The sequence below is a fragment of the Ovis canadensis genome, chromosome 25, assembly GCF_042477335.2.
Source record: "Ovis canadensis isolate MfBH-ARS-UI-01 breed Bighorn chromosome 25, ARS-UI_OviCan_v2, whole genome shotgun sequence".
Classification (NCBI taxonomy): domain Eukaryota; kingdom Metazoa; phylum Chordata; class Mammalia; order Artiodactyla; family Bovidae; genus Ovis; species Ovis canadensis.
The window spans coordinates 26,976,277-26,990,083 of NC_091269.1; the positions used below are offsets into that span (position 1 = coordinate 26,976,277).

General features: G+C 39.5%; 1 protein-coding gene across 1 annotated transcript in view; it reads right to left on the reverse strand.

Annotated features, from left to right (window-relative positions):
• HEATR1 (HEAT repeat containing 1) overlaps positions 1-12,649 on the reverse strand; it is a 52,907-nt gene extending 40,258 nt beyond the window's left edge. Inside the window, exons 1-11 of the mRNA XM_069571606.1 lie at positions 12,539-12,649; positions 12,055-12,215; positions 11,327-11,543; positions 9,079-9,220; positions 7,492-7,593; positions 6,527-6,667; positions 5,369-5,580; positions 5,077-5,210; positions 3,180-3,282; positions 1,687-1,797; positions 1,161-1,278 (exon numbers count right to left, since the gene is read on the reverse strand). Of these exons, the coding sequence (XP_069427707.1) occupies positions 1,161-1,278; positions 1,687-1,797; positions 3,180-3,282; positions 5,077-5,210; positions 5,369-5,580; positions 6,527-6,667; positions 7,492-7,593; positions 9,079-9,220; positions 11,327-11,543; positions 12,055-12,196 (1,422 nt within the window). The 5' untranslated portion in view covers positions 12,197-12,215; positions 12,539-12,649. The remainder of the gene's footprint in view (positions 1-1,160; positions 1,279-1,686; positions 1,798-3,179; positions 3,283-5,076; positions 5,211-5,368; positions 5,581-6,526; positions 6,668-7,491; positions 7,594-9,078; positions 9,221-11,326; positions 11,544-12,054; positions 12,216-12,538) is intronic.
• Between the last annotated feature and the right edge of the window lie 1,158 nt (positions 12,650-13,807).

Here is a 13,807-nt window from a genome sequence, read left to right on the forward strand (position 1 = left end):
TCTTTGCCTCCAAAACACAGTATGATTTGTAAATAGATACAAAAATCTGTACTGTGAATGCTGTGACTTCGTGTATGCTGCCACCGCTGCTAAGTCACGTCAGTCGTGTCTGACTCTGTGCAACCCCACTAGGCTCCCCCGTCCCTGGGGTTCTCCAGGCAAGAACACTGGAGTGGGTTGCCATTTCCTTCTCCAACGGATTAAAGTGAAAAGTGAACGTGAAGTCGCTCAGTCATGTCCGACTCTTAGTTCCTCCGTCCATGGGATTTTCCAGGCAAGAGAACTGGAGTGGGATTTCATGTATAGTTGTGTCTATATGTAGGTTTAAATCAGTGAAGTAATTTATGAAGTGATTCTGTGTTCTTTATGTATATCTGATGGCAAGGTGAAAAACACCTAAGATAAACCACGGGGTATTAGCATCAAAATGAAAATATGCATCAAAAAAACTGATCACTGAAGAGAGAATGCATTTCATCTATTAAGAAAATGATGTGACAATGGAGTTGTTAACAACTTCACTTATTTATGTAATTAGACTAAGAAGGAAGCCTATCAACCTGTGATCTGGAAATGAAATACCACTAAAGATGCAAAAGTCTAATTATGGAAGAGAAAAACCAGAACAATCACATTTCTCTTCATAACATTTGTTTTCAAGGCAGACAATAAGAACTACGTTAAGCGTCTAACTTCTAGCATAACGACTTGGGGCAAATTGTCCCTAGAGAATTTCTGAAATCCTAACATAATCATGAAACAAAATCTATCTCTCTTTTCCTAATCAATGACTTAAATAGCCACATGTGGCTGGCGGGTGCTGTGCTAAGAAGTGAAGATACAGGAGAAAGATAAGGATCTCTAGAAATCTAAGTTAGGCCATCTTTTGGTGATTGCTAACGAGCATGAGATATAAAATTTCCAAATAACACTTTTCCTGAAATAAGCATCAGGTTCACAGTTATGTAAAAATTACTGTACCTTTCTGCAATTATTTAATTCCTGCCTCAGAGTCTTACTTCTGGTAACTAAGGCAAACTGAGTAAATCTCTCTCCATGGAACTTCTCAAACAGAGGAGTGAAGTAGCAAATTTCCTTCCCAAGCTCTTCAAATAATCCCATGAATATCCATGTCACAAATCCCCTGAAGAAAAAGTTACCTGATACTTTCCTCCACTTGTAGAAAGAGAGATAAACTGGTGAAAAAGCTCCTGCTTTTTCAGGTCTGTAATTTCCTTTAGGCGTTCCTCTAATACAGCATCTAATGTTTTGGGGTATCTGGGATGAAATTAAAGAGTCAGTTTATTATTCTTAATAAAGTTATTAACTACACAGACCATCTAGGTATAAAAGAAAAAAAATGTAACTTTTTCAAATTACTGAGATTAAGACTTAAACTTCTGACAGACGGAATATGTAAAATCAAATGACATTGATCGAGTTGTTACTATGACTATCTCAACAACAATTTATATAAAAAATTATACTCTTCATTGTCCCCATACAACCTTTACTTTCACTTATATTTCAAATATATTTAAATCCTATAATTGTCCCTTCCTAAAAGGTAGAAAAGAAAAACAATCCCTTTATAATTCCTTCACTTTTTAAGTAACTTGTAAATCATCTCTATAAAACCAGCGGTACACGTTAATAAGTGCACACACACACATCCACACAGCTTACCTGCTTTCTAAAAGTCTGATAAGTGGAAGAAACTGTTCATTAAGCAAAGCTACTTTATCAGAATCCATTTTGTCCTGGGAACTATATGAAATATATTCTTCAAAAAGAAGGCTGCAAAACAAAACAAATACTAGCAGCATGAGAGTTACTATGTATTGAACACCTACTACATACTACGTGCTTTAGAATGTATTATCTCTGTCCTCCACAGGGTAAAAATTAGATTAATTCTACAGGTACAAAAACTCCGACCAAGAAGTCTTATAATTTGCCTTAGGTTAAACAAGAACAGCAACAAGAGGGAATACTCAGTGAGCACTATTATATCATAAAAAGTGGAGCACAGTTTTCAATCCCTGTCTCAGTCCACAGCCAACCTCTCAACAGTACTTTGCATATCATTTAATTCACAAGCCAACTTGGGAGCAGGGTGCACAAATGACACACTCTGTAGGATTTCTTTGGAGGGAATGATGCTGAAGCTGAAACTCCAGTACTTTGGCCACCGCATGCAAAGAGTTGAAAAGACTCTGATGCTGGAAGCAATTGGGGGCAGGAGAAGGGGATGACAGAGGATGAGATGGCTGGATGGCATCACTGACTTGAATGGACTCGAGCCTGAGTGAATTCCGGGAGTTGGTGATGGACAGGGAGGCCTGGCGTGCTGCGATTCATGGGGTCGCAGAGTCGGACACGACTGAGCGACTGAACTGAACTGAACTGTAGATAGGTACCTGCCCAATGACACAAAATGACAAAACCAGATCCGCACAGCCTGACTTTCAGAACTCACTACTCTACTTGCCTGGAGGTGATAATAGGAAGGCTATAACTTGTGTCTGGGCTTCCCTGGTGGCCCAGATGGTAAAGAACCCGCCTGCACTGTAGGAGACCCAGGTTCAATCTCTAGGGTTGGGAAATCACCTGGAGAAGGAAATGGCAACCCACTCCAGTACTCTGGCCTGGAGAATTCCATGGGCAGAGGAGCCTGGCGGGCTATAGCCCATGGGGTCACAAAGAGTGACCGAGCACCTAACACCTCCACTTTTTTTCTGACTACTATGACTACATTCTTTACACTGTATCCAGTTGCCCTTCCAGTAAGAAAAGAAAACAGGAGACTCTCAACTATCTTTCCTTAGTGGTTTAAGTTTCTTAATGACATTTACTGATTACCAACTGTGATATATTGTTTCTTGCATTTTGGTCCACTTAGTATGAGGAAATTTTAAATAACCACAAATTACATATAACCCAAATTTATCTTCACTATTAACTCTGCATGATCACATATATACACTAAAGACACTAGAGAGAAATTACCTCTTTTTCTGTTGCCACAATCACTTGACTAAGTACTTACAATTAAATGAACATGGACAAAGCAACAAATACATTATAAAGGGATACTGGAAAACTGTTAACCAACCCTGAGAAGTATACTAAGCCACAGAAATACAAATATCAAAAGCATATCAAAAGTAAGAGCTTACCCAGCCAACAAATGGTCTAAGTTGTTCTTCAGGGATATATTTGTAAGTATGGCTTCTAAGAGTCTCCTATAGACTTGACCATCCATCTCTGTAGTTTCTTCTCCTTAGCATACATAACAAATTAAAATTGACTGGAGAAAAATGTTTTTGCATGTGCATGCTATTAGGTTTTTTTTATAGCAGAAAATCTTTCTACAGGAATAACTTTAAGACATATATCCACATCCAGCTTTATACCTATTTTCAAGTGTACTTCACCTATTTGGTCATTCGTATCTTTCAAAATCATCTTGTATACATCACCCTCATTTATCCTTTACTTGAAATCCTCTATATTTTTTTTTAAAACAAGTACTATCATGCCTCTCTCATTAATGAAACTGAAGTCCAAAAAACACAGTCTTTCCCCAAGCCACATTACAAGTGGTGAAGCTGGGACCTGAATCTACATTTCAATAAACTATCTGAATACAGACTAAACTTTCATCTCAATGCCTCCTGACTGAACCAAGAGCTGTCATCTTCCATTATGTAAGAATGAATGTTGGCCCTGACTTCATTACTCACCACCTGAACAGGAAATGTACCCTTTCATTTGTGCTAGCCATGTTTCTGAAACTCATGTTTAAACTGAGACTGGGTTAAGTAAACCTTGTTTTCCAATAAATGGATGTAACTTTAGAGATGACTTTCTTAGTATGTCTTTCTTATTCTAGTAGCAACAGCACCAAGAATGTCTTTCTTGTCTTTCCATATTTATTGAAAGGTGAAAAACATATAAGGCCAATAATCACCTTCTAATTAACTTCTGGGCTTTTTTAAATCTGGATTTTCACACATGAGATTTTTCATCTTATATTTTCAATGACTCAGGGAGAAAAACTTTTTTGGGCGACTAGATATTTATTATAAAGGACTCACTAAAGTTTATTAAATATCTAGATGAAAAGGGAAAGTTTGACTCAACAATGTGTTTTAACTATTTTAAAATAATTCCATAGTCTTTTTTCATGTAGAAACATGTAAAAGAACACACATTTTTAAAAAAATAATACTATCTAGAGAGTGTCACAGAGTGAAGTAAGTCTGAAAAACAAATATTGTATATTAACACATACAGGTGGAATCCAGAAAAACTGTATAGACGATCTTATTTGCAACAGAAACAGACAAACAGATATAGGTAACAAATGTATGGATTCCAAGGGGGAAAGCTGGCAGGTGGGAGGAGCTGGGGGATTGGGACTGACACACACACACTACTGATCCTACGCATAGAACAGGCTCATGAGGACCTGGGCTTCCCTCAGAGCTCAGCTGGTGAAGCACCTGCCTGCAGTGAAGGAGTCCCACTTTCGATTCCTGGGTCGGGAAGATCCCCTGGAGAAGGAAATGGCAACCCACTCCAGTATTCTTGCCTGCGAAATCCTATGGACAGAGGAGCCTGACAGGCTACAGTCCACCTAATCCCAAGAGTCGGACACAACTTAGCAACTAAACCCCCACCACCAATGAGAACCTACTGTACAGTAGGAAGAACTCTACTTAATGCTCTGTGGTAACCTGAAAGGGAGTCCAAAAGGATATAGGTACATTTATAATGGATTCACTTTGCTGTACAGGAGAAACTAACACAGCATTGTAAAGCAACTGTACTTCAATAAAAATTAATTTTAAAAAATACTGAGTGTATCACTCAATTAACAAGGTTCTCCCTTCAACCAATCTGCTCCCCACCCTAAATGTTTCTCATGTCAGAAAAACAGCAAAATTACACAAAAAGAGTTGGACAGCAGAAACTCTAGGTATCTAAAAGATATTAACCAGGGTGTGATTTTTATCTTTAAATCAAATATGAGAAAGTAAGTTTCTGGACACAACATGTAACACCGCTTACCTGTAACCTGATTAACCATGGAGACGACCAGGTGGGGAAGCATGTAACGCAGAAGAGGACTAACGTCGTGTGTTTCAGAAATCCCATGAAGCAGCGTAATAAGATTAGGGACATCACACAAGTGAGGAAATGGCCTTTGAAGAAACAAAGACAGAAAATGCTGACTTTGCATGTTAGAAGACAGTGAGTGGCAATTTTTAAAAATAGCATAAAATTTATCCTATGAAAAAAACTCCTCAAAATAACTTCATTCACCTCCAATTATCATCATTCTGAATTCAAGTATACGTACTTTTTCCCCAGGCTCTCTGGCTTCTGTCTCTGAAGGAGCACTATCAAGCAACTCAATCCATCCTTGATCAGAGACGGAATTCTGATCAGTGTTCTGATAATCTGTGAAGCCAAGGAGTTAACGAAGGTATCTTCCATGGCCACTTTCACGGAAATCTGACATATTATCATGTATGTTGCAGCTCTGTAATCTGGTAAAGATGATTTCAATCCCTGAATATTTTTTAAAATATAAGGAAAAGTGACAAACCATGTTATTTTAGCCTACTGAAAAATGTTACTTGACTTTGACAAACTGGAAGTGTCATAGATTAGAGATGAATACAACCTAATGCACACTGAGAGTCAACACTCCTTGGAAGTGAAAAATCAAGATGCTGGCCCCCTTTCCTGAGGGGACGTGGAAATGAGACAAGGCTCTCGAAAGACAGAAGGCGATCTCAGCAGGCCTCCTAACTCAGACATCCACTACACATGCTAAAAGGAGCAAAGGAGTCTCCTTTACATGCAAACATCCACCTGTGTAAGGGAGACTTCAATCAGAAACAAAACAGTACCTGATTAAAGACAATAATTTGGGGACACTGGTGGGGGGGGGGGCTTTTGCAGTTCGTCTACGGGGGACCTGAAAGGTGGAAGGCTATGAGGCACTCGGGCAGGAGAAACATCAAGAAGAAATCAATACAAAAAGAATGAAAAGAGAGCCTCTGCCTTGAAGAGATTTTCTAACCCATTCTTTTAAAAACAATTTCACTTTGTCTTTTTTTTTCTCAAAGATTTTCTGATTTAGACCATTCTTTAAAGCCTTTACTGCATGTTACTATATTGCTTCTGTTTTGGGTTTTGGGTTTTTTGGCCACAAGGCATGTGGAATCTTAGCTCCCTGACCAGGAACTGTATCAGTATCCTCTGCATTGGAAGGCCAAATCTCAACCACTGGACCAGCCAGGAAGTCCCACAGTGTTCAGGAGCTTCCTAACTAAGACTCCACTCTGGTAGGTTTTTAAGAAGTCATTTTTTTTAACCTAAAAATTAAATTTCATCAACCATCTGAAATAAACTGCCAGCGTAAAAACATTTATGCCTAAGTGAAATTTTCAATAGCAAGAAAATTTCTTCCAGTACAAAATAATCTATTTTACACGTAAGCGGGACCAACCTTTTGAATATATGGAAACAGCTTGGCAACTATATTGTCGGATAAGTCCTCGGCAGCCACCAGAGCAGACACAATGGTAGAGGCATAGAAAGTAAAGAGCACCCTCAACTGAGTGGAATTCCCAGGATACTCAGCAAAAGCCTGGAACAAAAACCACAAACCAAACACATTTAGGAGTGAAAAGCTAATGAGATATAGGTGTAAAAATATTTACAGCTCTCAACTACTTCAGGCTGACACTAATTTTACACGGCAAGAATAAACAACCTTCCTGACTTTTTTTTTTTTTTTTAATTTTAAAATCTTTAATTCTTACATGCGTTCCCAAACATAAACCCCCCTCCCACCTCCCTCCCCATAACATCTCTCTGGTTCATCCCCATGCACCAGCCCCAAGCATGCTGTATCCTGCGTCAGACATAGACTGGCGATTCGATTCTTACATGATAGTATACATGTTAGAATGCCATTCTCCCAAATCATCCCACCCTCTCCCTCTCCCTCCGAGTCCAAAAGTCCGTTATACACATCTGTGTCTTTTTTGCTGTCTTGCATACAGGGTCGTCATTGCCATCTTTCTAAATTCCATATATATGTGTTAGTATACTGTATTGGTGTTTTTCTTTCTGGCTTACTTCACTCTGTATAATCGGCTCCAGTTTCATCCATCTCATCAGAACTGATTCAAATGAATTCTTTTTAACGGCTGAGTAATACTCCATTGTGTATATGTATCTTTGTTTAAAGAATTTGGCAAGGAAGACAATAATTTATTTTTGTAGAAAAACAGCTTTGATGATGAAAGATCGATCAAGCTGCTCATGTTCCAAAAGTGGAGATCACTTAACAAAAGGCACTTCTTCCAAGTCCCACTATTACTACAAAAGGCCTTCATCTGCTTTCTCCAGGCCGAGGAAACAACCTTCTAATGGAATTACACGTTCATGAAACAGCATACTACTCACCTTCACAGATTTTGTCACCAGACTACAAATGAAATCCATGAATCCAAGATCTTTGTAGCAGTGGGTAACCAAAGTTCCTTTAGCTAAGGGCACTCCAGATTGCTGTTACAGACAGGAAGAACCAACTGTTAACTAAGGATAATTCATCAACTCATCATTTAAGTACCTACCAAAGTAACAGCTTCAAACTGCTACAGTTCATTAATACAAAATATAGTCTTCCATTATAACTGGTGGTAAAGAAGAGATTAACATATAAAATTGTGCAAACTTCAGAAATTCAAACGAGAAGGGCCAGCAACGTGTATGGAGGTACTCAGTGAAAAATGGTTACGTATCATGCGTTGCATTTTGATATGTATTTATCTAAATCCAGATTCTCTAGATTCTTAGTAACTCTACCATTTAAACCTGGTTTGTGAGTCAGTGTGATATGGTTTTGTCACTGCTTTACAATAACACGAGTAACAGAAATAGACTAGGAAACCAGTCAGCTTATCCTGCTCTTCCCAAGACCTAGCACTGCGCATGGCATATGTAAGTGCTCCATCATTTTGAATAGATCAATGAAAAGATAATTTGCAAACTGTAATAGGTAAGTGTGGTTTGGATACCTGAAACAAGTGTGTCTAGAGAACAGCAGGGTCTCTGTGTAGATTAGGGGAAAAAATAATGTTACTAGCAGAATGAGTAAAAGTTTGATAGGCTTTACTACAGGTTGGCCTTCTCTTCCTGAATATTCTTTAGTTTAAGTGCTTTACATCCAAATTCTTTTCTTCTTCTAATTAAAATTCCCATTCCTTTCTCTTTACTAATTCTGATCATGGACCACCTGTCATCAGCCAGAAAGTTACTCGTTCCAAGGTCACAGCCTGTTGGCCTACTTTCATCCCATTTGCTGCCTGCTGGCCCAAATCACTACTCAACATTTAACAAAATTCTTGCTAACAACATACATCTACTTTCTTTACTATAGTTACAAGCAAGGTGGTAATGGCAAGTCAGTTGTTTTCCTACAAAATCATGCTATCTTATCTCAGTCAGAGCCTTCCTGTAAGGCAATCATCCTATTACTTATCTGTAAATTAATTCTTAGCATCTTCTTCACAATAATAATTTCCTGAAGTCCTTCAAGTCTTTTTTTTTTTTTTACTTTTTCTAAGTATTTTATGCTTTTCTTCACCTGACTTTTTTAAGCTTTTCAGTTCCAAAATTCTAAATGCCAGACAGCACAGTATAATAGAAAGACAAGCTTTAGAATCAGATCTAGATTCAAATCTCGACTCTGCCATTTTAGAGCTGCTTGAACTTTGGTGAGTAACTTAATTCTCTGAGCCTGTATTCATCCATAAAAAGTTTTTTTGTGAGAATCAAAGATAATAAAATACAAACTACCTATTCTACTATCACATACCAAATAAAAGCCAGCTATTATTCATAATAGTTTTAAATGGAAGCTAGGAAATAAAACTGATGAAGGTAATACTTGGTATACTCTCAGGAACACCAATGGATTTATTTTTTCCAAATAACACCTTTTATGAAGGCTTGCAGTTAATACAGATACATGTCATTCAACAATCATACCTTAATTGGTAATAACCAGAACCATTTGTGCTTTGAATTATTAATTTTTAGAAGCTGTATAACCCGCACAAATATTCTTGTCTCATGGTATGGCAGAACACAAGCAATGAGGCTATCTTGATTATAAAGATGGATATGGAACCTGGAGAAAAAAGAAGCAAACAATTCAAATGGATATAAAAGTTACAAGCATATATTTCCTTATGTGCCCAAATGGTACATCAGTGACCTAAACCCACTTAAAACAACAATAAAACTAGAAGCAAGGTATAGCACACTTAAAGCACAGGCATTAAAGTATTCAATAGGGTTGGCCAATTCTTATGCAGTGGTATTTTTAAATATTCAATATCAAAATTGACATCCATTCATTTTTTCTCAACTTAAAAAAAACCCCATTTATTATATTAACATGATTTTGGGATCACTGCAGTCAAACCGACAGAAAACCAAACTGGGTCAACTAGGCAACACTCAATTCCTCTCTGTTCTCCAAAGCTCACCTTCCACAGCTGTTTCCTCAGTTTACCTAACTATTAATATCATGATCCGAAAGTCAGAAGACTAATTACAAAGAAAATCATTTTACCTTCTTTGAATACAAAAATTATGTAATTACAAGCATATTTAATTTGTCCATGAATTTTATAAAACTTGGTATTGGTCATGCCACCTAATTAACATAAGAGATTTATTAATTGTCAGATTCATTAAATGGCAACCTACTCCAGTACTCTTGCCTGGAAAATCCCATGGATATGGAGGAGGCTGGTAGGCTGCAGTCCATGGGTTCGCTAAGAGTCAGGCACGACTGAGCAACTTCACTTTCACTTTTTACTTTCATGCATTGGAGAAGGAAATGGCAACCCACTCCAGTGTTCTTGCCTGGAGAATCCCAGGGACAGAGGAGCCTAGTGGGCTGCCATCTATGGGGTAGCACAGAGTCAGACATGACTGAAGCGACTTAGTAGCAGCAGCAGCAGCGGTGGCGGCGGCGGCGGCGGTGGCAGCAGCAGCCTTTAAGATCTAAATCCTTTCCAGGCTTCTTTCTCAAGATGTTTTACTAAATTCTCCCAGCCAAGTGATCCCTCTGTCTAAGCCCTCCTATCCCTTCTCTCTCATAGCACCATACCTCTTGCCTTTTATTAGTTCTATATTAGGGCTTTAGTACTAGCCAAGACATCATTTCTTCCATGAAGCTTTCTTCAACTACTTCAGGCATCACCATACACCCCCAAAACCTTGTATACACCCTTACTGTGGCATTTATTTCACAATGGTAAGAAAAGGCAGCATATTCATCCTTGTATTGAACTGAATGTTTCCTAAATAAATAAGTTACATGAATAAATAAATGGAAAACCAAAGGCAAAAAGTACTCCTTACAATAATGATTTATCTGGGGAAAATTAAATGCTAGAAGACAGACAGAAATAGTACAAATTTGACTCTTTTTTTGGTCTGAAGAATCTAATGATGTGATCATCAGAAGACCCAGGTTAAAATATGTTTTCTCAATGACCCACTGGCTTCCCTTACCCTCATTCCTTCAGTTAATGAAGTGGAAGCCTTTCTACTTTTAAAACATCCATAAGAAAAAAAAATGTGTTAACGATGATGTGATACCAATGTGATGTAAATAAATGAGAAAATAAACTGAGTAAACTTAAGACAATTTCAAAAGGAGATGAAAGATCAGGCCTTGGAAACAAATTTATATCACCGCTTACTAGTCATGTGACTCTGCCAGCTTAACTTTCTACACCTGTTTTCTCAATTGTATAATGGGGATAAAAGAAGCACCTCCCCCACAGGAGTGCTGTAAGCACTGAGGTAAGTCATACAACGTGCTTACCGTCAGGCCTGGTGTAAAGTGTTCCATAAACATTAGCTATTACTGCTTTTCTTAAGCTATGGTATTTTAAAGAATAATATTACTCTCTTCCCAAACCACCATTTTTGTTATTTTGGCAAGAAGTTCAATAACACTCATTGCCCAAAATATGCAGTAGCAATTTGTAATAGCGAAGTGACATAAGCCCCTTAGAACTAATGAGGTTAGACTATTTACTCAAGATCTTCTAAAAAGTAGTTTTACTTTTCACTATCAATAAAAATGAGTTCAATATAGAAGGACACACTTATCTCACCCAATACAAACCATATTTATCCCAATATTTAAATTAATAAATGTTCTCAAACATCAATGTTATCATCCCATAATTATTTCTATAATTTCATTCGCTACCTGTGGATCAACCACTCCAGACACTTCTGTGCCGGCTTCAGCAGGAAGTAAGGAGACAAGTGAATAAGAAACAATGAAATGTTTTCATCCAGCTGTTTGTTCACTGCTTTGGTCTGAACGCTGCGCTCCAAGGTTTTTGCTAGCTGGCTGAACAACGGTGCTTCGAATTGCTCAAAGGAAGGATCAATTCCAAGCAGCTCTTCCAGGCCAGTGCATCCTAGGAAAACTCCAGTTTATTTAACAATTCTTAGCAAGTAAACTCACCTCGCACTTCTTTTACAGTTTTTCTCTAACACTCTCTCTATTCTTTTAGAATAATACAGTCCCAAACATAGATTTCTATCCAACATAGAAAATAAATTTCATCTCACCAAGGAGAAGAAAAAGTACCACCAGGCAGGGGGCCTTTTTTCTTTTTTTCCAATACAATTTCAGTACCATAACTAGGCCAGTCCTTGGAAGACCCCTCCCTGACCCCCAACCACTGCTTCCAGCCTCTTCCTTTCTACACCTTAGATGACTCCCCCCAACCTTGGTGTGAAATTCAGATACCGTTACCTATACACATTTTATGCATCTAGAGCGTAGTTATTTGCCATTCTCTTTTCCGTAACAACATAAGTCGAGTTAGCAGGTTACAAACCGCTAAGAGAGCGGGTCAGAAAACACAGCAACATCCGGGTCACACATGCTTCCCAGGGCTTTTTCTAAGTTAAAAGGCAGCTCACCAATGGCAAAGGCTGTTTCTCTGTCGATGGTGGCCGCTTCCTTGGGGTCAAACAACAAAGAGGCAACTTCATCTCTAGATAAGAGACTGGCGTCACTCTGAGGGAGGGCGAGTCGTTGGAGCTGCTGGGCTAAGGACGTCATCTCTCACGTTGGCAGACTTCTAAAAACACAGGTTAAGAAACAGACCCACCGTGAGAACCTTCTACAAAATTGTAAGAAGGTGTGACGGCGTGACGGCAAACAGCAAATGTCTCATGTACAAGCAACTTTCCTCCGCACTCAGCGCGGCTGCGGACGCATCACCTGCTGTCCAGGAACCCCCAGACGCCAAACGTGGAAACCCCAAAGCAACAGCGATAACAGCTAATGACATCCCCGAGGGCCGCGCCAAGCGTTTTTCAGCTCCAACTCCGCGGAGACTCGAAAATTCGAGGACATCTTACCCTCCCCTGCATACCGCCCCGACTCACAGCCCCTGCTTACCCAGAGCTCGACTCTGGACAGGACTCAGAAGCCAGTGAATCTTCACAGCAGCTCCCACATGGGTACCAAGAAGTCCAGCTCTCGACCGGAAATGTAGAGCACGCCTCGCGCGAACTTCCGGTTTCAGGCACTACGGCAAGAGAAGAGGTACAAGCTTGCCGGAAAGCGAAACGATGACTCCGCCCCCAGGCGGCGAAGCCCCGCCCCTCCGCCGCGCGGTCCTGATCTGCTGGAGGCTTGTGGTCTGTACTTGGCTCGGTGCTGCGTTTCAGTTTCTGACTGGGCCTTTTGTGAGCTTTGACGTTCTGTGGCAGGAATCTTTCATTCAACGTACATATCCAGATTTTTACTACGTACCGGCAGCATGGCGCGGTGGTTAAAACTGAACCATGCAGTCACAGCCTGGGTTAATATACCCACTCTAGGGTCTTTGAGTTGCACTGAATTCTCGTCTCTCGGAGTTCGGTATCTCCTCTATAAAATGAAAACAGGCTGAGAATTTCATCAGATGACCAACTGATCGCAGCGCGAGCCGCTCTGCAAATAAATGTTGGCTACCACTATCCTGAAGCTTGGGGCCAGCCACTGTATTTCCGGAGTACACCCCCTGTGTGTTTTGCTGTTTTGTTTTTCACTAACCCTGGTGAAATACAATTTACAACTACATCGCACACTTCCGTTTAGCAATTCGATGAGTTTTAACAAATGAATAAGTGGGTATCACTATCTGTCCATTCAAGACATGGAAAGTTTCCGTTGCCCCCAAAAGTTCCCTCTGGGCCCTTTGCTGTGTTGCCTGCCCCACTCCTGGTCCCAGGTAACCACTAGGCATCTTAGTATCACTATAGATTGGTGCTGCTGAAGAGTGTCCCATATGAGTATACCACAGTCTGTTCCCAAAGCAAGGGCATGTGCCCAAATGGAGTGAACTGGCTCCTCCAAGAAGCTGCGCAGGATGCGGGATTGAGATCGGATATCCTACCTGTATATTTTAGATGCATTCCTCTCTCTTAGGACGTGGAGCTCTCTTTGATGCCAGGGTGTCAGTCTTTTTTCTTGAAGATTGTTGGAAACAGAGTTATAGTTTCAGAGGCTCCCTTCTCTACTCCATGCAGATCTCTCTTTTTTTGTGAACACAACCTTTCATTTTTGTTTTGTTTTAACAGCATTTACAACAACCAAAACAACTTCTCAGTTACTTCCAGAGATAGCTAATGATCTTTTGCATGGGGTGTTAACTGCCTTGCAGAGAATGATGTGGTTTTTTTT